The sequence below is a fragment of the Desmodus rotundus genome, chromosome 12 (genome assembly GCF_022682495.2).
Source record: "Desmodus rotundus isolate HL8 chromosome 12, HLdesRot8A.1, whole genome shotgun sequence".
Lineage (NCBI taxonomy): Eukaryota > Metazoa > Chordata > Mammalia > Chiroptera > Phyllostomidae > Desmodus > Desmodus rotundus.
In genome coordinates this window covers 59,933,496-59,959,189 of record NC_071398.1, presented here as the reverse complement: position 1 = coordinate 59,959,189, position 25,694 = coordinate 59,933,496, and the positions used below count along the sequence as shown (strand labels likewise).

At 41.3% G+C, this 25,694-nt stretch overlaps 1 protein-coding gene across 1 annotated transcript; it reads left to right on the top strand.

Annotated features, from left to right (window-relative positions):
- Positions 1 to 23,843, top strand: LOC112313954 (mitochondrial adenyl nucleotide antiporter SLC25A24-like). Its single transcript, XM_053915633.1, has 10 exons — positions 1 to 209; positions 4,289 to 4,415; positions 9,079 to 9,166; positions 10,947 to 11,058; positions 14,658 to 14,816; positions 15,938 to 16,090; positions 18,500 to 18,607; positions 19,970 to 20,137; positions 22,182 to 22,332; positions 23,668 to 23,843. The coding sequence occupies exons 1-10, from the start codon at positions 27 to 29 to the stop codon at positions 23,841 to 23,843; spliced, it is 1,425 nt and encodes a 474-aa protein (XP_053771608.1). The 5' UTR covers positions 1 to 26.
- Positions 23,844 to 25,694: the final 1,851 nt, after the last annotated feature.

Sequence of the window (25,694 nt, the reverse complement as noted above, 5' to 3'; positions counted from 1 at the left end):
CGCCGCCCTCCAGCCCCGGAGGGGCCATGCTGCGCTGGTTGCGGGGCTTCGTGCTGCCCACGGCGGCCTGCCAGGAAGACGAGGACTACTTCAACTACCAGATCCTCTTCCAAGACCTTGACCGCAACGGGGACGGGGTGGTGGACATCATCGAGCTGCGGGAAGGGCTGAGGAACTGGAGCTCCACGTTTGGCCTGCAGTCGGAGAAGGTGACTGGCCGAGAGGAGGTGGCCCCGGGAGTCCGGACAGACATTGGGGAGATGGGGGAAGCCAGACTTGCCCTTTGTGGAGCTGCTTTCAAAGGCCTGTGTAGGAAGGGGTGGAATTCACTTCCCCGAGCTCCTCACGCCCAGTAACGCAGCTCCTCGAAACACGATCCCAGCCTTAGAGTTACCACAGCCTTAGAGTTACCAAAGCCTTCTCCTGGGCTTTTTGGGAGATGCTGGGTGGGTTTCTGGGGACTCATTAAACATTTATGGACCCCGGCCCAAATTTCAGGAGCTGCGTTAGCCTTTGTGCACACCGGAGTAAAAGACCTCTTTTAATCGGGACCTTCGCACCTGGAGACGGGCACAGACGGTCCGCACGGCTGCCGTCTCTTTCGGACACCCACGGGGTGCAGGGCGAGTCAGACCTTGTGCTGAGGGTTTACACGCCCGCTGACTGTTCAGTGCCCCGCCTGAGTGAGCGATGTCTTCCTTCTCTAGACGGCTCTTTGACTTGATTATTTACGAACTGTTTAGATGGCAGTTTCAGGATATCAGGAGAAAATTGTTCTATTTCCCCTCTCTCAATGCTGAACAGTCTTCAGATACCTGCTTGTTTCAGCTCTGTACCAGAGAGAGGTGTGCGTGTGTGTGTGTGAAGTCCAAACGTTGGCATGACTCAGGAAATTCCGAAAGAGTTCTGTGCTCCTGAGGAAGTAAGTGAATATATATAGCGGATACACACACACACACACACATATACATATATATACATATATATATTCATTCTGTGCTCCAAAACCTACTTCTCCGAATTCATTTTTATCTCTGTTTCTCGTAGCCATATCTTCCCACTCTGCTTACTCCCTACAGACCCATGACTTAATCAAACCATCTACATGGCTTTATTTTTAGTTTGCCTCTGGCCCTGTCTCTTAGAACAGTCTCTGGTTCTACTTTTTCCTCTTAGCCCAGAATTCCAGGACACTGCCCCTCAGCCTGTCAAGTGTCTCAGGCTTCTGTTAACCTGAGAAGGGACGTCAGAGAAGAAACCTGCGAGGGAGGTAGGAATCAGAGGAATGAAAGGGATATAGGAACATTATAGGAACATTAACATGAATATAGGAACATTAGCATGAACACTGGTATAGGGTGTATACTGTGTCTTCAGGAGTGGTAGCCCCTTCTGGAAAGTGATCGTCTCCAAGCTGTCCCTTGGAAGAAAACTACGTATTTGTTCCATCCCAGCAGGCCAGCAGCCCCTGGGTAGTGCTGTGTGTGATGGGGCTGGTGGGTCCTACGGTCGTTATATGGCCCCTTTGTTGTAGGACAGGATCTTCAGTCCAGTGCAGTGTAAGGTATGCCTGCGTTAACCACTGGCTGGTCCTGACTACCGAGGCTCTGCAGGTGAGTAAGGCAAACACAGGCCTGGAGTATGTGCTTGTGCTCTCTGATTCTGCCTGTGTTTGACCTGAGCTGTGCTGTCCATCACGGGTTGCTGCTGGGCTGCCCAAAACTTACAGCTGACAGAACCCAACTCAGGATAGGCAGTCTGGCCGTATGGTCATTTGGTGTCCTGTAGTTAAGCACTCTCTACCATGGCCCTGTAGAATGCTAGGAACTGTTAAAATTTTCTGCTGCAGATTTTTTTGGGGGGAGTTTGCTATAAATTCCCTGCAACAGTTTTCCTACCACTGGACCTGGAAGTACTTATTTCTCTCCCTCTGGAGTGTGTGTATTTTAACAAGGCTGACAACATATTGCTACTTTGTATTCATTTAGTCCAGTTAACATGGTGTCATCAAACTCATCATACTCTTCCTTGCAAATGTGACTGCTCTCAGAGTAAGACCCTGCCATACACCTGGCAACCCAAATAGCCTCTTCACAGTTCGAGGCGCCTCTCTTTCCCTTGTCCTCCGTGTTATGCCAGCGATCAAGTCACCTCCCACTTTCTACAGACCTTTGGTGTATCTCGTGGCCATTCCTGCCACCTTCCCCCAGTTCAGAGGTTCATTTCTCCACTGGGTTTTTGCAGTAGTCTCCTTACTGGTCTTTTTATTTTTTTCTATTTTCTCTCTTTCCCCCGTCAAAGTCCACCACTGGAATAACCTCTCTAACACTCATCGTGGCACTCCTCTGCTCCAAATTTGTCAGTAGAGCACCATTATTTTACAGCAGTATTTCCTAGCTTCGTGAGGTTTGCCATAATCAAGAACTGACTACTATTATTTACTTATTATTTTGAGTAAATACATTGATTTGTATGTCAATAAGTTTTTTTTTTTTTAAAAGTAAAGGCATTTAACACTACTATAGGTGGAAAACTAGTACATTAAAAACAAACATAAACTAGCCCTGGCTGGTGTGGCTCAGTGGATTGAGTGCCAGCCTGCAAACCAAAGGGTCACTGGTTCGATCCCTAGTCAGGGCACATGCCTGGGTTGTGGGCCAGGTCCCCAGTTGGGGACGTGTGAGGGGCAACCACACATTGATGTTTCTCTCCCTGTCTTCTTCCATCCTATCCCCTCTGTCTAAAAATAAATAAATAGAATCTAAAGAAAAAAAATCGGCATGTTAACATGCTGATATTAAAAGAAAGCATAAACTAAACAAAAACAATAGTGTTACTGATTTCTGACTAAATACTATATTGTCTGAGAAAGGTGAACCTGAGCCTTAGCCTCTGATTTTTAAAAAAATTGGCAAGTAGAAAGGCATATTAACACAAAACTGACTTGTTCTCCATGATGTAATCAGAAGGATTGAAAGATAATTGAAACAGGAATAATTTTCTGACACTGTGATTTACTGCTCTTTAATTCTATTTCCATGTAAGAACCATATTCCACTCATTGGGAAATACTCGGGAATTGATCTGAAGTTCTTTTTGTGGCCTATAACTTCTCTCACGATCTCCCCGCCTCCCTTTTCTCCTCCTTTTCTCCCTTGTATCTTGTCCTTTGCGAATTGGACCTGTTTAGGCTTGTTAGGAAGACTAAATGCATATATATACACACACACACACATATATATATACACATACGTACATATGTATGTATGTGTATACACACATTTATATATATATGTGTATATATATAAATGCTTAGAAGTACGTGCTCAACGAATATTAGCTATTGTTATTATGACTTTCATTATTGGGTTTGCTGTATATAGTTTACGTACGTTCTGCCTGCTTGCAAATACTGTCACATACTCTTGGAATGTCTTTTCCCATTTGTCTGCCCACTTAATGCCTACTTTTTCTGCAGTCTCAGCTCAAGCACTCTTCCTCTGGGAAGGCTCTTCCGAATCTCCCACAACTCCACTGTGCCTTGACTATGTTCCCGCTGCGTCACCTAGTGTTCTCTCTTTGGCTGTGTGAGTGGTCTCTTCTCGTCTGTAACTTCCTTCAGGGCACAACTGTATCTTGTCTTTCTATCCTGAGCGCCTAGTCCAGGGCCCACCTCTCAGCATTTCTCAATTCAACAAATATTGATTAAAGGCCTTTGTGTGCCACACTTGATGCCATACTTGAGGCATTGATGGTACAAAGATGAACAAGACATGGCCTATGCCCTTGACATAGGAGTCTACTGGAAATACAGACGATTTGCATTTAAAATTATGATTATTAATTTTTTAAATACAAAAGCCTAACACACCAGTGTGACTTGAATGTGCACTCTTAATTCATAAGGCTTGGTCTGAAACAGTGAAACTGTGGGTCATACTAGAATTTCACATCCTTTATCTCATTTAACTAACAGAGTGTGAGGTCTCTGATGGCAAGAACTATGTGTCTTAGTGTCTTTATTCTTTCAAGGTACTTGGCATTCATTGATAACCTCAGGTGAATACTTCTCAGCTTTATAATTATTTGGAATGACATGGTGGCTATTGACTCTAGTTTTGCACAAATTAAAAAAAAAAGAAGATTGCTTAATGTACTTAGCCTCTGAGCTGTGATGGGAGAACTAGGCCAGAGGCTGCTGATGGATATCCGCACGAGTGAAGTGCACCCATGTTCAACGGGGCTTGGCTTGCAATGCGTCTCTGCCATCGTTTCTTCTTTCTTGCAGGACATTTTTAAAGCTGGCGACACCAATGATGATTCAGGATTGGACTTCGAAGAGTTTATGCGATACCTTAAAGACCATGAGAAAAAAATGAGGCTGGCGTTTAATAGTCTGGACAAAAATAATGATGGTGTGTATGTGTGTGTGCCTTATTCACAATTAGCTTAACATGAATAATAGCTGTCAGTACTAAAGGGTAGGGTTACTAGTCTTTAACTCCTACCATCAAAGATTCAGTTGTATCGCTTGTTTAGCAGTATTTTTTAATTTCTAAGGATAATATATAAACTACATTAGTATTATAATTTCTGTGTGGTTACCATCTTTTTAATAAAATAATTTTTGCCCTCTGAATTTATAGTTTCTTGGCTTAGTGAGTAGGTCTCTCCACTCTTTTGCATTATGTGAGCTGAAAGTATCCTGGTAGTTTTAAAAATGACATTTATTGTTTTCTTACTGACTTTGAAAATATTTCAGTTACAGGAAAGTTAGATAACACTGAAAAGCTCCTGAAAGAAAGAAAGTGGAAGTTACTTGTAACCCTGCAGTCTAGAGATCAGGTTTAGCATTTTAATATGTTTTTATGTTTCCTTCTAGACTCTTTGTCTATTTTTTTTTTCTTGGTTTCTTTCACTTTCAATGAAATTGCAGTCACACTGTATGTATAGTTTGGTGTCCTGTTTTTTTTTATTTTGATGTTATAATGTAAGCATTTCCACTTCATGTAATATTCTTCACAAACATAGTTTTTAATGACTATAAAGTATTCCACTTGTGAGTAGACTTATCTAATCAGTCCTGTATTGTTCGATACTTAGGATGTTTCCAATTTTTTACTCTTACACATCGTGCTGTGACCAGTATCCACACTGAGGTGCAGAGGAAAGGTGCACTCTGTTGTCCTTTGGTACAAAGCCTTAAATCCAAGAGACTAAATGTTGGACGTATACTGCCACCTCTGTATCCGTATCGGGCTAACCTGCCCCTGTTAATCAGAACCCAGTTATACCCTATTTAAGAAACACGTTAATTTTTGAGCTTTGTGAAATCTAATTTTTCTTCATTAAAAAATTTCCAAGTGTACTAGGAAAGGGATTTAAGGCTCTCACTGATGTATTTGTGGGTAAAACAAAATATAACCTGAAAGTCAGAGGCTTTAGTGGCCTTTGAACACCCAGGTGGTTACATTTCCTTTCCCTTAATACCCAAGCCACAGTGCTTCAAGCTTCCATTCACTTTCCAGAAGGAAGTTTAGGCCTTTCTGGTCCCGTGAACCAAAGTAACCCCCAGAAGCATGGGAAGAACTGCTTGCTGATGTCTATGAATTAGACTTGGTCATCACTTGCTGCTGATTGAGGACTGATAGTTCCGCTCTTGTGCTCTTAGAATTTCACTGTCTTGTCGATGGGTCCTGATCATCGTTTGTAAGCTGGAAATCCACCATGTCACATAAATAGGTGAAATTAGAACGCCGTTAGTAAAGATATTTTGCTACTGTCGTCCCTGGTAAAACTGCATGCTAGAGCTTGTAAGAGAGAATGCCCTTTCCGAGGCAAGATGGAAACCCCAAAGTAACATAGTGATTAGCAATATAGATCTTTTAATTTCTGCCTTGACTGGCCAGCCTGGGACCTCATAGCTCAGCCCCTCAGAGTCCTGCAATGGTATCGCTCTGGTGGAGCTGGTGTCCCAGGTCCCATTGGCTTCACTGGTTTTGAGTGCCTAAACTGCGATGTATGAAGCTCAGCTGTAGCCACCAGGGCTGCTGCCCACCTGGACCAGAGAGCTCAGGCTCCAGTGACCCTGCCGCGGCCCTGCTCGGCCGGAGCTGCCTGCTCTGGGCGTCGTCATTGCGGCTGCCTCTGTGACTGCCTCTGTGTGGGGCTCAGCCTGTTTACCTCAGCCAGGAAGGTTCTGTGGGAGGGACAGAAAATACCTCCTCTATTATGGGTTGAGTTGTGTCTCCCCAAGCAAAGATATGTTGAAGTCCTGCTCCCCTGCCTTAGGTGTGACCTTATTTGGACATTTGGGGGAAATTTAGTCACAGAGACAGACGTGCACAGAAGAAGATGATGTGAAATGGCCAACTGACGATGGAGTCAGGATTGGAACAATGCACCTGTGAGCCAAGAAACAACTGAGGCTTCTAGCAGCTAGGAGAGAGACACAGACCAAATCCTTCCCCAGTGTCTTCAGAGGAAGCTGGGCACTGCTGGCACCTTGGTTTCAGCTTCCTGGCCTCTAGAACTGTGAGACCATGCGTTCCCGTATTTCGAAGCTACCTAGATGGTGGTCTTTGTTGCAGCAGCCCTAGGGAACTAATGCACTCCTCTCTCAGGATGCTTGCTTAACCAGAAGCAGTCTGATACCAGAATGTTTTGGGCCGCAAAGTACAGCCTTCTCAGTTCATGTGAACATGCGGCTACTTTCCCCCTGAGTGTGCAAGGGCTTCTAGTGTGGTTAGGATAGGATACATACAGAGACGGGTGTGCCTCCTTGACCCTGGAGCGAACATGTCCCCCCACACTTATGACTGGCTCTGGCTCACTGCCTCAGACCTTTCTTTCCCCTCTAGTCTTTCTCCACATCGTCGGTCCTCTTGGGACTCTTGCGTTGACATGTTAAACATTAGAGCAGGCAGAACCCCCTTTTTACCACCCCCGCTGCTCCCCAGGAGGCTTTCCGGGCCTCAGACTCAGTGCAGCTGAGAGGATGCCCGTGGGCCGGTGCAGTATCAGACTTGCCAGCTGGAAGCATCAAGCCCCGATGTGGACTGATCTGCCTGCTTCTCTCATCAGAAGTGCCTGAGCCCCTGCCCCTGTTCAGCCAAAACATCCATGAATGCTCTTAGAAATATGTGAAGGAAGTAATTATTAAACATTGTTTCACCATTAAGGTTCTCTTTCTGGATGGAGTTTTTTGGATATCGAGGAAATGGTGGGAAAAGAACTAACACTTACTGGCCTCTTCCTGCCTGCCATGTCTGGTCTAGCTACTTTATCTTCTGTATCTTACTATTGTCTCAGAGTAACTGTGTTTTACAGATGAGAACACCGAGGCTGGTGAAGGTTAAGTAATTTTGCTTTCTTTTGGCTGTCCCATGAGTCACAGCTCCCAGGATTTATGCCCTTGTGTAGCCCCAAACCACACTGACCTGGGCTTGGCCCTTGGACTTGCTTTGGCCATTAGGTCATTGACAAGGCTTGTTAAGTGCGTGCACATTGGGACTTGTCCTCTTGGAATGCTCCCTCTTGAACACTCTGAGCCACCAGAAAAGAGGACTAGCTACCCATCTGGAAAGGCCACATGCAGAGAGATGCTCATTTAGCCCCCACTGTTCTACAGTCCCATCCAAGGTGACAGACGTGTGAGTAAAGCCATCTTGGACTTCCAGAGGCAGAGGAACCTCCTTATAACTGAATTCACGTGAGTGACCCAAGGCAAGACCCGGAGAAGAAGCAACAAGTTGACCCAAGATTGCATACTCGTGATCAAATACAAGTTAAAGATGTACTGAATTTATAGTAGCTTTTCAACATCACATTTTTCAACTAGGTGGAACCCAAGTTGATTGTTTTTAACATGAAAAAAGTTGTCCTCATATTTTAAAAGACTGAGTATCCTCAACTATTTGACAGAAGAGAGGAATCCAAGATATTTTGGACTTGGGGAATGACATGGTTAGATATGTGTATTAGACTTTGAGGAGGATATGGAATACTTACATTTTCCTTTACAACACCCAGCAATGTGGGATAGAAATGCATAGTAAGCTTGTATGAAATGTACTGTTTGATTTGCGTTATTTAACATAGGATGTGGTTGTGTTAAAAAGAGAGTGGTGGTGTGTTTTAAGTATGTTGTTTCTGTTTTAAGTTTTCCTAATAAAATGTTGAGTGAACTTGTTTTCAGATCTTCAGTTCCAAATAGATACAATAATCACGATGTGGTACAGATCTAGTCTTTTCTTGGGTGGGGGGGGCCCTTGGGGCCAGATATGTTTAGATACTTAGAATTTGGATTTTTAGAAAAGCAATACAGTGCCTGTATGACATACTATTTAATGCTCCAAGTGGGGTCTGGGGCTCCACTGTGTAAATACATACAGTTGACCTCAAAGGTCAGGGGTTTGGAGGTCACTGACCCCCATGCAGTCAAAACTCTGAGTATAACTTTTGAGTCTTCAAGAAGTTAACTATAGTTGGCCCTTCACATCTGCGGATTCAACCAACTGTGGATTGAAAACAGTATTTGTGATTCATGCTTATGAAACCGCGGTTGGGAATGTGAAAATAGTATTTTCAGTTAGAGGTTGGTTGGACCCGGGGACACAAAACCCAGGGACGCAAATCCCCTGTTGTGTTTATTGAAAAAAGTCTGTGTGTAAGTGAACCCATGTAGTTCAGTCGTGTGTTGTTCAAAGGTCAGCTATACCTGAATATTTCTTCAGTGAAATGAGTGAATGATAAGACTAAATTAGAGAAATAATCGACTAAAATTAACTTCATGTCAGTTAAAGGCATGTTTTGCCACCAAATAAATTTTGGTGCCAAATTTACAAAACATTTTATATTTTGTTTTTATTTTTTTTTTTCATTTTGGAATGTAAAGCCCTTTTAAATTAAAGTATAGCTGGCAAAACATCTTTTAGTTTTAGAGATTTTTAGTCTTTGGGTTGTGAATACGGGATTATAGACCTATAAAACGCATGGACTTTTTCGGACTGTTGTGTTCTAAGTATATTTTGCCTTGTTCTTGGATACTTTAACTTGACATTTTTCACTTTTTTAAAGGAGTAATAGACATTTCAGAACTAATTGCTGCTTTGGAATCACTGGGTGTACATGTTTCTGAAGCTCAGGCAAAAAACATTCTACAAAGGTCAGCCTTATTTTTAATAGTTTTCACTTTTGTTTAATATTCCATGCCAGAAACTAATTTCTATAAATGTAGCACCCCCCTCCCTCCCTCTTTCCCTTCCTTCCCTGATTCCAGTGTTGCTCAGCTACAGGATTTCCATTAAGCTCACAGCCCTCTAGTAAGTGCTCTTAGTAACCACTTTCATCAGACTGACCAGTCACGCATAGCTTGCTCTTTGGCCGTATATACGTATGGTATACGGTATAAGGTTTCACAATTACTTACAGTGAGAGGACGAATTCTACGTCCATTATTTCATGTTGGCTGGCACTGGACAGTGTACTGATCTTTTTGTTGGCAGAGTGGAATTTGTTTTGTAGAATTGTCATTGAGAAAAATGCAATTGAGGCAACATTTCACTTAATTTCACCTTTTACTCAGACTGTAAAGAAACAATGTCTAATGTATTTTTTAATTTGATATGCTTAAAAGTTAAGTCAGTCTTCAATTTCACATGGTAAAAAGTGAGTCTTTAAATTCATAAATAAAAGGTTATTTTATTTTTTTAAATTGAATTTATTGATTAATAAAATTATATAGGTTTCAGGTATACAATTCTACAAAACATCATCTGTATATTGTATTATGTGTTCACCACCCCAAGTCATGTTTCCTTCCATCAAAACTTATCCCCCTTTACTTTCTTCTGCCGCCCCCACCCCCTTCCTTCTGTCAATCATCACACTCTTCTCTGTGTCCATGAGCCTGTCTTCCTCCCTCCCTCCCTTCCTTCCTTCTCCGTCCCTTCACTCCTTCATCCCTTCATCCTTTCACCCTTCTCACCCAGCCCCGAACAATAAAAGATTATTTTAAAGTTGATTGAAGAGCTGTAAGTAAGGGGAAGAAGGTCAGAGGAAAACTACTATCAGAAGAATCAAAGGCATGAGGTTCATCTTCAGCTAATATTTATTTATTCATTCATTGAACAAACACTTACTGAATGCTCAGTGCCTGAGATATCAAGGTGACTTTAAATGCTTTTCTCTTTAGAAGATCACGGGCATGTGTGAGAGAAATACAAGTGAGCAATTAAAAAGCAATGCAGCCCTGGCTGGTGTGGCTCAGTGGACTGAGTGCCGGCCTGCAGATCAAAGGGTTGCAGTTGGATTCCCAGTCAGGGCACATGCCTGGGTTGTGGGCCAGGTCACCAGTAGGGGGTGAGCAAGAGGCAACCACACATTAATGTTTCTCTCCCTCTCTTTCTCCCTTCCTTCCCCTCTCTAAAAAATAAGTAAAATCTTTTAAAAAATAAATAAAAAGCAATGCAAAGTAAATTCCATCAGAGGGGCATTCTACAGAATAATACCTCTCAAAACTTTCAAAGTTACCAAAGACAAGGAGAGTATGAGAAACTGTCACAGCCGAGAGGAGCCTAAGGTGATATGACAACTACATGAAAATCCTTAGACAGAGAAGGGACATTACCAAAAACTAAGGAACTCTGAATAAAGTATGAACTTCAGTTAATAATAATGTATCAATATTGGTTCATTAATTGTAGCAAATGTACCATAATAATGTAAGATGTTACCATTAGGGAACACTGGGTGAACTCTGTATTATAGTCTCAAGTCTTCTAAAAAATAAAGTCTATTAAACTATGAAAGTTCAGCAATACTCATGAAGTCCAAAGGAGTGGCTTCTATAATAAATATGTAAGAGGCATTTAATTCATTTTTATAATGGTGCCAACTTCACTATAAATGTCGTAAGCACTCTGTGTTGTCTTTTTTGATTTCAGCATTGATAGTGATGGAACAATGACCATAGACTGGGACGAATGGAAGTACTACTTTTTACTTCATCCCGCAACAAGTATCAATGAAATTGCTGGTTTCTGGAAGCGTTCCACTGTACGATTACTTTGGATTTTACTCCACTTTTATTTGATTTAAATGTTATAGCTGTTACTACAATCACATAATCCTTATAATACTTCCAGCCTCAGTGGCTAAAGTAGTCTCTCCTTATAGTGTTTTACTAATTTAGCAAGGAGTTTAGTGTTGTATATACAAACACAGCTACCACGATGTCTGTGTTTGCTAAAACCTAGAACGTAAAATAGATATCTGTTTGCTGAAAGGGGCCTACTTTGTGTTGAGAATAAATTATTCTGATACAGTTCACTGTCCTAGAAAAGTAGAAAAATAATGTACTTTTCTTTATTCACAGATAAGATGTACTCAATCTGGGCTTCTGTCATAGGAAATGTAAAGTCAGATTAAGACTCAAAATTTTAGAATCAGAATGGATCAAATATGTCACCTCCCTGCTCTTTTTATATAACCACTTGCCTCAGAGTTGTGAGGAACGAGTGAGATTTTGGGATTTGAGACTTTTTTTTTTGGCAGCGGGTTAAGTCAGTCATTTGTTTATGATATTCACCTGTCTGTGCCTCCTTGTGACTGCTCAGCTCCTCTTCATAGACAGTGCAGGGGAGGGTCGAGTGCACAGCCTGGAGTCAGACTGTCCAGGTTTGAAGCTCGTGTCTGCCACCCACTAGTCACGGGACCCCTCTGTGCCTGTCCTCAATTATGTCCTGGGGAATAATAATGGGAAGAGTTCTGCCCTGACTGGTGTTGCTCAGTGGATTGAGTGCCAGCCTGTGAACCAAAGGGTCGCTGGTTTGATTTCCAGTCAGGGCACATGCCTGGGTTGCAGGTCAGGTCCCCAGTTGGGGGTGTGTGCGAGAGGCAACCACACATTGATGTTTCCCTCCTCTCTTTCTCCCTCCCTTCCCCTCTGTCTAAAAATAAGTAAATAAAATCTTAAAAAAAATAATGGTAAGAGTTCTGAGAATTAAATTAGTGTATTCAGAAAAGGGCTGAACAGGTAGTATATGTGTTCAGTAACTGTTACTTATTATGACAGGCACTTACTGTAATGTTTCACCTGTGTTCTTGAATATGTACATATTCTTAGGAATCATACAGTGTTGTTTCATGGGTGTGCTTTTAATTTACACAGATAGTATCGTGCTAAAGGCCACATCTGATTTCTTAACATTGTTCACAGTATGTTATGATTTTAAGATCTGTTACACGTTGATCTAGTTTATGGTTTCTAACTTCTACATAGTATGTATTTAACACATCTTCCTTTATCCATTACAATAGTAATTGAAATCTAGGTTTTCTCCAACTCCCCACCCACAAAGAGTGCTTTCTTTTCTTGTGTGTCTTAAAAATGTCACCCAGATTTCTGAGTCAAAAGGAGCAGGCATTTGTAAATTTTACTAGAACATCCAGTCTTAATTTACTGAAATACCATCTAGCTGTGTTATTTCCTAGAATGGCTTGCTATGCCAGCTCACTCAGCAATGCAGGAAGCTTCCGGTTCCTCTGCATATTACTGTAGTTAATTGGTACTACCCAGTTTTCTGATATTTGCCATTCTGTTGGGCATGAAGTGGTATCTTGTTGGGTTCATGTACATTTCATTGATTCCTAGTGCATTTTATACATTTCTTCACAGAAACCTTATATGTTCACATGTGTTTTTCTATGCATTGTCTGTTTATAGCTTTGTTTTTCAGATTTATTGAGGTGTAATTGATACACAACACTGTGTAAGTGAAGCTGTACACGTGGTATTTGATACACTTATGTATTGTGAAATGATTGCCATGGTAGGGTTAGTTAACACCTCCATCACTTCACATAATTACTATTTCTATTTTATGGTAAGAACGTTGAAGATTTACTCTCCTGGCCACTTCCAAGTATATAACAAATGCTGTACTGTTAACTCTAGTTGCCATGCTGAACACGAGATTCCCAGAAGTGAGTCATCTCATGACTGGACATTTGTCCCCTTTGACTGACAACCCTCCATTTCCTCCTCTCCCCAGCCCCTGGCAACTGCCATTCCACTCCCTGTTTCTATGAATTCAGCCTCTTTAGGTCCCACATAAGAGGAATACACTATTTGTCTTTCTATATCTTGACTTACTCCACTTAGCATAATGCTCTTAAGGTCCATCCAGAAAAAAGGAAATGGCAGGAATTCCCTTTCTTGTGGCTAAATGATAAACCATTGTATATGTGTATGTGTATGTACAAGTGTATGTGTGTGCACACACACAGGGTATGTACACATGTACACATGTATACATCTCTCTCTGTGTGTGTGTATCTCACATGTTCTTTTCCCTACATCCTTGACACAACTTGTTACAACTTGTTATTTCTTGTGGGTTTTTTTTTTTTTTTTTTTTGGTAGTAGCCATTCTAACAGGTGTGAGGTAATAGCTCATTGTGGCTTTGATTTGCATTTCCCTGACATGGAGCATCTTTTCATATATATGTCAGACATTGTATGTCTTCTTTGGAAAAATGTTTCTTTAGTTCTTTTGGCCATTTTTTCCTTGGATTGTTTTGGTTGTTGTTGTTGTATTGAGTGGTGTGAGGTTTTTATATATTTTGGATATTAACCCTGTACCAGCTATGTGATTTGTAGATACTTTCTCCCATGTCATAGGCTGCCCTTTTATATTGCTGATTATTTCTTTTGCTCTGTAGAAGCTTTTAGTTTGATGTGGTCCCACTTACTAATTTTTGCTTTTGTTAATTATGCTTTTGGTGTCAAATCCAAAAAAATCATTGCCAAGACGAATGTGAAGGAGTTTTATTGCTGTATTTTATTCTAGGAGTTTCACAGTTTAAGATCTTATTCATTTTATGATCTTATCCATTAAGATAATGAAGTTTAAGAGTCTTTAATCCATTTCAAGTTAATTCTTGTAAGTGGTGTGAGATGGGGGTCTGCTCTCATTCTGTGCTCGTGATGATCCAGTTTTCCCAGCACAGTGTGTTGACAAGACTGTCCTTTCCCATTGAGTATTCTTGGCCCTGTTGTCAAATATTAGTTGATTGCATATGTGAAGAATTATTTCTGGGCTCTCGATTCTGTTCCATTAATTTATGTGTTTATTTTTAATGCCATTACCATACTGTTTTGATTACCATAGCTTTTCAGTATAGTTTGAAAGCAGCAGCGTGATGCCTCCAGTTTTGTTCTTCTGTCTGAGGATTTCTTTGGTTATTCAGGGTCCTGTGGTTCCATGTGCACTTTAGGATTTCTATTTCCATGAAAAATGTCATTGGAATTTTGATGGGGATTGCATTGACTCTGTAGATGGCTTTGGGTAGTAGGGACATTTTAACAATATTAATTCTTCCAATCCATGGGCACAGCATATGTTTCTATTTATTTGTGTCTTCTTCAATTTCTTTCATTAGTGGGAATTGATTTTACATTAAACCTATATCTGAATGCATTACTAAACATGTGGTCTAGCACAAGTGCAAAGAACGTAGTCAATCTCCATTAACAGGAGATGAGATATGAAAAAAAACCTTGTGGTTTTGGTCTTTGTAAAAAATTACCCTCTTAATTTATCAGGTGTTTACACTTTTCTCTATTGCCTACTTCTGTTTTTATGTTTTATCAGATCATTGACATAGGGGAGAGCATAGCTATTCCAGATGACTTCACTGAGCAGGAAAAGCGCTCTGGAGACTGGTGGCGGCGGTTGGTGGCAGGAGGAATAGCTGGTGCGGCTTCCCGGACGTGCACGGCGCCTTTCGACCGCTTGAAACTCATGATGCAGGTGGCTGGCTCACGCGTTCACGGGCCCGCATGCCTTCAAGTAGCTGGAAAAATCCGTGATAATTTTCCAAAGAAATGTTTTGGCACATTTCATATTAGTCATAAAAGTTGTACATTTTTCTGAAAAAGTAAATTATCTTACAATATTTTCAATATTAAAAGATTTCTTAATTTTCTTAAAGATGCTTCTATGCTATTTGAAATAATAGAACCACTCTATTAGAAGTTTTTTAGAAATGTAACTAAATCTATTAAAGAAGGATAGAACACCATTAATCTAATTTATTAGTTACTTCTAGTCTCTGACACCTACGTAATAGAATGGTTCTACTCTACTATTTAAGTATTAAGAATATTTCTAAAACTTGGAAAATAAGTTACTTAGAATGTATTATTGACTAATATCTCATTAGAGGTAGTATTCCTTTGTCTCATTACCTTTGAGTAATAGATTATTAACAGCAGTTATAAAATAGTGCATGGTTTAATCTGTTAAATAATTAAATTTTATATTTGGTGAGTAATTTTTATGCAATGATACAAAAGTGAGTAATATACCATCTAGTGAATTTAAATTTGTAATTAAATTTATATACTTTGGTGTTTTATTGTCTTTTGATTTTTTTCTAACATTGTGATATTTGGTAATGGGTTATGAATAGATTTTTTTTATTGGTGTCTGATCTTCTGTCTAAGATCTTGGAAAATCTTACTTTTGACTGACTCAGATTTAGAGGTGCGAGTTGTCAAAGGGGGCAGCTTCCATCTCTTGGCGATCTGTTCCCGGTATATTTCTTTGTTTTCTTCCATTTTCCTGGCCAAATCCTGCAGCCTCTTCACTCCAAGCCTCTTCATTAGTCATATTACGGTGCCGCTTCTTCAAAGCGATAGCTGATGTTTGTGTTGGGGGACACGTGGGGCCACAAGGAGCTGAGTCTGGGGGACTTGGGTCCTGGGTTCACACCTGCTTTGTTCCGGGGCTTTCTGACAGCACACTGATGGGCATTGTCGTTTCAGAGTGACTGGGATGTCTGCAGATTTTGCTGGCTCTCTGGGGCCCCAGGTGAGGAGGCACAGCCGTATCAGTTAGTCCAGGAATATCTTTCTTCTCTTTTTTCCTAGGTTCATAGTTCAGGGTCAAGAAAAATGAGATTCATTGGCGGGTTTGAGCAGATGGTAAAAGAAGGAGGAATTCTTTCTCTTTGGCGAGGAAACGGTGCAAATGTTTTTAAGATTGCACCTGAGACAGCTATCAAGATTGGGGCCTATGAACAGGTAAAATGCTATTGTCTGTGGAATTTATAACAAAGATCAGATTTTAAATTCATCATTGAAAAGGTTTAGACTGTCACGAGAGAGAAAACTGGAGTGTTCACAGCGATAGATGTCAATTTAAATATAAGTGACTTTGTTTCTCATTGGATTATTTTTCGTTCTCATATTGCTTTTGATAAGGGATATTCCGTGAATTACAGTATATTATCATAACCGATGAGAATTAGTAGTTCTTTAAATTTTAGTGTCACAGTGCAACAGGCCCTCCAATATAGGTTTTCTTTTGAGCAATTTGTTTTATTTAAAATTTTTTAACCTGATTTAGGATTTTAGTTTTTCTTAAATAGTTTACTTTGAGATGAGCTTTGTGTATATTTTCACATAGTGTAAATTGTTAACATCACGTAAGAGTCCAAGAGCGCTTTGCACACCTTAGGTTTTCGTCTGCTGCACTGGTCTGGCTCTGGCAGCTCTGGAGAAGGCCCCAGGGCCAAGCAGCAGAGAGGTGAGAGCATCAGCTGCGTTCTGCCAGTGTGAGTGCCTGGAGCTGTGCAGGCACGATGAGGGGCTCCAGAGGTGCCTGCTGTGGCCAGCTCCCTGCCTGTGGCGGTCACGGCCTGCTTTGGAGATCAGTTATGCAGGGTTGTGCAGGCTGTGCTTAGGATCTTCCAGTGATACCTTTTTTTCCAAAAACTTTTATACTTCTTGTCTTTTTTGCTTCCAGTCAGTATCACGTGAAGTAACTGCATATCCAAAAATCTCTCTTCTGATGTTTTGTTTTCTAGCTCCTGTGCTCAGTCATTACCCTTCTGTCTCATTTTCATAGGAGGCTACATTGATGTCAACTGAAGCAATAGGTTGAAATCAGATGACAACAGCCTTAATCTGAATTTTGCAGATAGGCATGCTCTTTAGGACAGCCTTCTTTCCTTCTGTGGGGTACAGAAGTAGGTGGCTTTTCCAACGTGGAAGCCCACGTTTCTCCATGGTCAAGCCCTATTCCCTCCCACCTCTGCTGCGGACTGGCTTTGGAGAAGGCCCTGCAGCAGAAAGGCGGAGAGATGCCTTACTCACCTCTCAGATCTTGCAGCAAGGAGTAGGCAACACGACAGCATTCTGCAATCAATGGTCCGTTTTCCCAGAAAATCAGTCTCAGAAAGCACATGGTCTACCTTCCCAGTGATCCCAGGGGGCAATGTCATCAAGCATTTCCACCGAGCGTCAGACGGATCACCGCCTCCTTACACTGCCGGGTCTGTGTCCTGCTAACAGAAAAGCCACGTGTTTTAGGTTTTAGTTACGACAGCACCCCACATCTGGTAGCTAATTTCTGTCCTTGTTAGGGTTCATTCCAAGCTGTTGTAACAAAGGGATACCAAAATACAGAAGCTAAAATACGACAGAGGCAGGGGCCAGGGCTAACAGTGTCTTCAAAATCTGACTTCAAAGGTCACACTCACCTGCCAGGTGGAGGAAAGAGGAGTCCAAGCGTCATTAAGGAGATGTCTCAGAATTTGCGTACCCAACTTCCCCTCACATCTCATTAGCGAAAACGAGTCACTTAGCCACCCAACCTAGCTGCAAGGGAGAATAGGGAAAGGCAGTGGATAGCCGGCTCTGTTACTAAAAAGAAGATGGTCACGGGCATGGGGAGCAGACAGCAGTGTCTGCCACACTAACCGAGCCCGTCACACTTTCTGATGAGGAGCCACTGGTGTGGGGACGAGAGAGCTAGTTCTTAGAGAGGGGCTGAGTTGTACTGCTCAGTGACCACTGGGAGGGGCAAACAGGAAAGCGTGTGTGGAGGAGGGGCAAGATAATCTGCTTGCTAAGGCCGTCTTGGGTTCTAAGTGAGTTTCCAGTTTCAGTGTCTTGAAACTGGACTGCCTTTAGTTTCTGTGAAGCCTGACCTTTACACTGATATTTCTGTTTTCCTTATTTCCACACGTGCTTTTGCAATAACCTCCCCGTGTCTTGAGCTGACCAGGGTAAACTGCTGTTCCTCGGAACTGCTGTTCCTTTTATATTATGTTACTATTCCTGATTATCCAAGTAGCCGAAAAATATTAAGTGCCTTTCTTGTGGAAGGTGTGGGACTGAAAAAAGGTGAAAGATGCCACCCTGCCCTTTTGTGTCATCTGTGTGGCTGTTATGAAAGAGAACTGCACTCGGTGTGCTTATGTGGTTTAATGTTGCCAACTTACTCTGCAGAAACGAGGGAAAGGGGTTAGCGTCTCATCTTAGACAATCGCATGAAAATTAAAATCAAGTATTCTACCAGATACTAATATCAGGTGTCTGGAATACTTTTTAAAATAGTTTTATAGTACTAATTAGTGTTCTAAACTTAGAACCAATGTATATTCCATTTCAGTAACATTGTACATCCCAACACTTTTATTCATGCAGTATAAGAAGTGGCTCAGCTTTGACGGCGCTAAAATAGGAGTTGTTGAGAGGTTTATATCTGGTTCATTGGCTGGTGCAACTGCTCAGACCTGTATTTACCCCATGGAGGTATGTATTTTTATACAATCTTAACTAAAGTAATGCCTTTAATTCAAATTACAACTTTTAAACAATGAATCCCACATCAAGAATTTGCACAAAAAAAAATTTTTATGGCTATAGGATTTAAATTCATATCAAGTATCAGTTGGCCTTAGTTGATTTTTTGTTGTTGTTTTGAATAAAGGTATATTGTAGGTGTGTGAAGAAGACACCAGTTTCGTTGTCTGCTGTTTAATTTACTTACTCATTCATATTGCACACCCGCTAAGTGACAGGTGCTTTCCCAGATCCAGGGACGAGTCAGACAGGCATTTGGTCACGGGGCCTCTTGTAGTCCAGATGGGACTAAAACGTGCACACCAGTGATGATGGTCCAGAATAGGAAGTAATCGTGTAAATTCTAGAAAGGAGATCAATATGAAGTATTGATGGAAATGTAGGGCGAGAAGTTATCTCCAGTCAGGGATTTCATGAAAGACATGAACAGAACGTGTGAGCGTGGCTGAGTTTGGACCTTCAGAGGTGGTGGCCAGGGAGAGAGGGCGCTGTGCAGGAGAGGACCGAGCTTTCAGAATGGGCTTCTCCGAAGTGTGGGGCCGGCAGAGCAGATTGCAAACCAGAGGAATGCCACCTGACTGCCCAGAGGCGGCTCCGTCAGGACTCAAGGTGTGCCCCATCAAGATGAAGCTGACACTTAAAAAAACACCTTGGCTGCTTTGGAGTTATTTCTCCAATCTACTGTGAAGGGCCCCTTAACTTAAATTAACGGCGTTAGGAGGGCAAGGAGTGGGGTTCTAGCAGCAGATTTACACAGAGCTTAGGAATACTGACCGGAGGCAGCTCACTGCAGTCGCCGCAGCCCACATAGCCCGTCACGTTATGCCACTCCTTCGGGAGCAACGGATGGGCCCGAGTCGTGTTAAATCACAGTTTTCGGGCCGCGCTGTGACGGTGGTTCCCAGAGTGTGCATTTATGCACAGAGAGGGTTGGTTTTCCTATTGGTTCTTCACTTACCATGGCCATGCACTTGTTGTAACCTTGGGTTGTGGCTGCCGTTGCTTTATTTTGAAGCAGTAGTATTGTCTCAGATGAATTTGTTTCAGAATATGCTGCCTTACAGCCCACTAGAAGCGTTTGGGTGGATGTATCAGTCAGAGCCACAGTGATGAGTTACAGTCTCCTGTTTAATTTTTTTAAAGAAAGCTCTATCCTCTATAAGTTCATTATTGAGTCGTAAGAAATCAAAATTATGTTTAAGACTGCTTTCTTTTTTGGTTTCTATGATAATTGTTAAACACTGCGATGTAATAGGATTTGCCAGATTATAAGCTGATCAGTGTGATTTTATTATATCCTCTCACATTTAGGTTATAAAGACCAGACTGGCTATAGGCAAAACTGGAGAGTATTCAGGAATTATTGATTGTGGCAAGAAGCTTCTGAAACAAGAAGGTGTTAGAACCTTTTTCAGAGGTTACGTCGCTAATGTGCTGGGCATTATACCTTATGCAGGCATAGATCTCACTGTTTACGAGGTGAGTTTGTTCTCATAGTGTGACAGTGTGTGTTAGGTTTGAGAATTTGCTACCATAGTAGTTTTTATTCTAAAAAACTGATTATAAATGACTTTTCATGAAATAGCTTCTGACCGAGAAGTGAATTAATTGGTTTTATTTGGCTTTTCATTTATATGTTAGTCGTCTGGTATTCTAATAATAGTGTTTTTTGTTTGGTGTTTGTGTGTGTGTATGTGTGTGTGAGTTTTGGGTAATAATAATTATAGACCGAAATACTGATAAAATAGTAGTTCTCAACTCTAGATCTTAATAGAATTACCTGTACGTGGGTCCATAAAAAATGAGATTATTGGGCTACATCTCAAGATATTCTGATTTACTTATTCTGGGGTGAGTCCTGGGATTCAGGCTTGGTAACTCCTTAGGAGAGTCTGATGGACAGTTAAGATGGGGAAAACAGATGTTATTGCACCGTTGTGAAAATGAGGATTGAGGAGGGGAGTAGTTGGGGGGGTGGGGGGAGAGGCAGGATGGAGACGGGGCAGCTACCCTGACACTGTAGTGCTGAACCGGCAGGACTCCAGGTTGTTCCCCTCTCGGCCAATCATTTTCTTTTTACGACCATGCATCCCTTTCAGGTAGACCACCTTAACAACATGCCATTTGGTCATCAGAACCAGGTGACAGTATGTGACATACTAGTATAACTTCCATTCGTTCTCAATACAGGAGGGTCAGCTCTCTGGGCACAGGCTCAGTGGTGTTTTTGGCAGATGGTACCAGCATGAGGAAAGAGAGCCAATTTCATTTAGCGCTTAAGAGATATGCTGACTTTTTTTTGGTAGAAGTTTAAAGTATCAAATATTATAATGTATTTCTTTTCCTTTTTATTTTCTTGCTTCTGTGATCTTACTAAAATAATTTCATTGCTCCTGTTTAATGTTAGCCTGCCTTCGTTCTTTTATTTCTACACTTCAATATCTTTTGCTTTCATGCCAGAGTGATGTTACACATTTCTCTCTTTATGTTGTGTGGCTGTGCTACATGCACACTGAGTAAAGACATTTTTGAAATTTGGTTTTTCAAAAGCATCAAATTATACATTCTGTAGTAAATTGGCCCAGTGTGTAATAACTGAACAGTTCTAAAAGCAATTTGTGATATTTTAAACCTACTATTGTGCAAATTCCTTCTAGCTACTTTCATTCAAGGAAAAGCAAATTTGGGAAGATAAATCTTTCTGAAGAGTTGAGACAATGTGGTTTTGTTAACCTAGAGTAGATCAGCAGTCCTCTCTGCAGTGTCTCTGCAGTGTTTACATTCTCTGCAATGTTCTGTAAATCCCTCTGAGGCCGTCCAGAATTTTGCCTGGGTCTTGGAAGGTCATTGCAAACCAAACCATCAAGCAAAACAAAACAGACAAGACCCGAAATAAACAGAGCCCACACACGTTTATTTGAAAACGTCTGCACACACTGTGCCTGATGGTGCAGCAGGGACACGCTTCTCCGTACAAGAAGTAGGAACGATCCTTTGTAAAGATTTTGGGCAGAACAGTTATTAAAATCAAGCAACCAAAGCTTGACTCCCACTTATCAGCTCTGCCACCTGACAACTCAGTCTCTCTGAACGAGTTTCCTCACCTGTAAAATGAGTAAGTGGAGACAACACTATGGACTGGTCAGGTTTCTGTGGGGACGAAATGAGGTCACATCAGTGAAAATGCTCAGTATACTGTATTTTTAAGACTATAAGGTCCCCTGAACCCCCCGCCGCCAAATTTGGGAGGAAAATGGGGGTGTGTCTTATAGTCCGAATGTACCTTACATTTACATTGGTGAAATTTTATGTTATTAAATATTTTGCCACATTTTTTGCTTCAAATTTTTTTTTTCCTATTTTCCTCCTCTAAAACCTAGGCGTCTTATGGTCTGAAAAATACGGTAATTCTTAAATGAAGACGCTACTCAGTAATGTTTACTGAAGTTGTGTGAGTGAGGAATCCATTCCACTCAGACGTGCGTAGTAGTTAAAGGATGTTTACTGCTTTCTTCTCTTCCAGCTTTTGAAGAATTACTGGCTGGAGCACTACGCAGTCAACTCTGTAGACCCCGGGATAATGATTCTGCTGGGATGTAGCACATTGTCTCACACCAGTGGTCAGATAGCCAGCTTCCCTCTGAACCTCATTAGAACACGCATGCAGGCTCAAGGTGAGTGTTGTTTTTAAAGGAAGCACAAAGTTTAAAAAGTTAATAAAATCATTATTAATTTAATGACTCAATAAAAACTAAGTTAAAAGTTAAAGTAGAAATTAAATGATTTCAAAATGAGAAATACTGTAGAATTACTAAATTAAAAGCTCACTTCCTGATTTTTGAAGCATGATCTTGAATTTATTGTTTTACTGGAGAGTCTTTTGAGGAGTTCTACAAAGTTCTGTTTGGAACTCTCCCCCTTCCTTCTGTTACTGATGGTCCTTTTACCATTAGGACATTGCCAAGCAGAGCAATAGGAAAGGTATGCTTTCCTCACATCGATTCAGCAGTGACTCAGAATGAACAGGCAGTTTGCTTGTCACATTGTGCATCGGGAACTCAGACACGTGTGGACTTGAATGCGTTGCTTCGTTTGCCTGTCCTCTTGGCAAGGAGATGTGAAGGGAGGGAGAGCGTCTGCTTCCTTCCTCTCAAGTGAAATGTTAGGAGTTTAGATTTTAAGAAAATACCCTCTTTTCTTTTCAAGAAGAAAAAACACCCCTCACATAATCCTGTGATTATCTTCCTGAGTAACTCTTTAAGGGGTCATGTGGTAAACGATACTCATTTACATTCTCTTCCCCCCTTCTTTTTGGGAAGATTTTCGGGTTTAATTCATATTGCAGTCCAGGTGGGGAATCTCTCTGTCCACCCCATCCCTTATCCATCCCTCTTTCAAGATAATGTCACACCCAATTCCCAGTGCTCCTTTGAGGCTCTTACGAAGGACTTTTAAGTGCTGTTCCATTGACCTTTCTGCAACGATGGGGGGATTTCTATCGGTGCTGTTCAGTGCGGTAGCCACAGGGCCCATGTGGCTGTCGGGCACCTGAAGTGTTGCCCGTGCCACTCAGAAACTGAGTTTTTAGTTTTACTTAGTTTTAATTAATTTGGATTTAAATAGCCAGATGTGTCCAGTGACTACGTTACTGGCCCACAGAGGGCAGTTCTATAGTCAGGAAGAGGAGTGCTCTGAAGGAGTTTCAGCCCTGTAAATTCTCAGTAGTCACTGGACTGTCTTAATATATAAAGGTAAAATATTGGCTTGGCTGGTGTAGCTCGGTGGTTTGAGTGCTGGCCTATGAACCAAAGGGTTGCTCGTTCAGTTCCCAGTCAGGGCACATGCCTGGGTTGTGGGCCAGGTCCCCAGTAGAGGGCATTCGAGAGACAACCACACGTTGATGTTTCTCTCCCTCTCTTTCTCCCTTCCTCCCCTTCTCTAAAAATAAATAAGTAAAATCTTAAAAAAAAGATAAAATATTGAATTATGCTGATTTTTTAAATTTACAGCACTGGAGGGTAAAGGAACAACTTCTATGATTCACCTCATTCAAGATATATATAACAAAGAAGGAAAAAGCGGATTTTTCAGGGGTATCACCCCAAATATCATAAAAGTGCTTCCTGCAGTCATCATCGCCTGTGTGGCTTATGAAAAAGTGAAAGGATATTTTGGATTAGTTTAGAGGTGAAACGTGAAATTGTTGTCATCACTGTGATCACTTAATTGTAAGGTAACACCTGGGTTGTAAAGAGAAACCAAGCTCTTCCTAAAAGGAAAAAGTATCAAATAATTGTTGAAACACTTTCTCTTTATTTTATCTATTATAAAGTCTACAAAATAATCATTTTGGTAAAGTTCCTTAATAATTTAAAATCCTTACTACCCACTGAATTCTGTTTACATTTCCCACCACTCTCCCTTCAACCGTGACTTGAAACAACTTTTCGTCGGGTGTAAATGTGCTACAGTAACATTACGGGACATTTGGTCAGTGGTAGTGGTTTGCGTTAACCTTTTTGTATTTAAACAACTTTTTTTTTTTTTTTTAAAGCTGAGCTTGAACGTGTTTTATACACGAAAAGAAAAATCAGTGCACTTAAAATTGATGTTACCAAATGATCGGAGTCTACTTCTCTTCTTTAAGCAAAATGGAAAGTTGATTTCATAATTCCTTCTATCAGATTGTGGGTGGGATAATGAAAAAAATGATAAAATATTTTTTACTTCTCTGGGTACATTTCTTTGTAAGTATAACCAGTGTTGGTTCGTTTTTATTTTTGGTATTTTTAGCTGTTATAAGGGAGTTAGCATTGAGGACAAATTAGCATTGAACAAATTTTCTTTTATTTTCTAATAGAAAAACATTTGAGAGGAAGAATTTAAAAATTAAATCCATTGTTTAATACTCGTTGAAGCAGTTCTTACCCAACTTAGGAGTTGATTGAGTCAATCCTTTGAAATCTTAAGTGTTTCTTTTCACTTTTATGAAAAAAATGAATCCTAGTCCTTGCTGGAACTAGTTAATTATCATTTAATTATTAATCAAATGAGTACGGCCAGATGGTGGTGATGCACTGCTTGGACACAATATGCCTCAAATGAGCTGCCTGGCTGATCTGACTAAGGCCAGGCTTTGAGCCTAAGCCTTGCTGATTCCAAAATTTGCCCTTATTAATTTCCTCAAGATGATCAGTTTCTTGGTGATGGATTAATTAAAAATTACAAGATTAAGATACATATCACAACATAAAGTTATTGAATTAGAGTGGAGCTTCCTACTTTCCATGAGCCAGACTTCAGCCCTTCTCCGGGGCACACCGTCCCTGGCATCAGAGTACTTGGGAAACCAAGTGAGTACTGAGAAGACCGATCTGGAATTAGCACTTGGGAGAGGGTATTTTTGAGGAGTGTTTTACTTGGACCCATCGCGGTTACAGTGGGAGGAGTTGGGGACCTTGTCCCCAAGGGAGAGGACCTGAGACCTGGAGTCGGAGGAGAGAATTATGGAACTTGAGTTACGCTGAGCCGCAGACCCCCGAGGGAGGAAGGCAGATCTCACGTGAAGTCCCGGAGTGGGTGTGTAAGCAACCTGAGTAACAGTGGCACTTGTGCAGACAGGCTTTTCGGAAGCACTCCAAGTGGATGGAACGTGTTGTGCAGTGACAGGGAAGTGGGGAGGTCTGTGGGCATTAGGGAAATTGCAAGTGGCCCGGTCATTTTCACACACGTGCTGCCTGGGGAGATACAGTGAGACGTGCAGCTACTGTGGTAGGTTGGTGGCAGGTCGTGGGGAGCTTTGAGTCATATGGGACAACTGCATGCTCTGGTGAGAGAAAATAACTGAGACAGCCGGACAAAGCCACTGGAAGGGGACACAGTAGAGACCAGTTAGGGTGCCACGACCTTTGCCCGAGTTACAAACTGGTGAGTTCTAAAAGGGCTTCTCTGTAGAGTGGGTAGACCCAGTTACTGTATCAGAGGTCAAGGTCCAATGCTGTCTTTTTTTTTTAATTAAAAAATTAAAATTTATTAA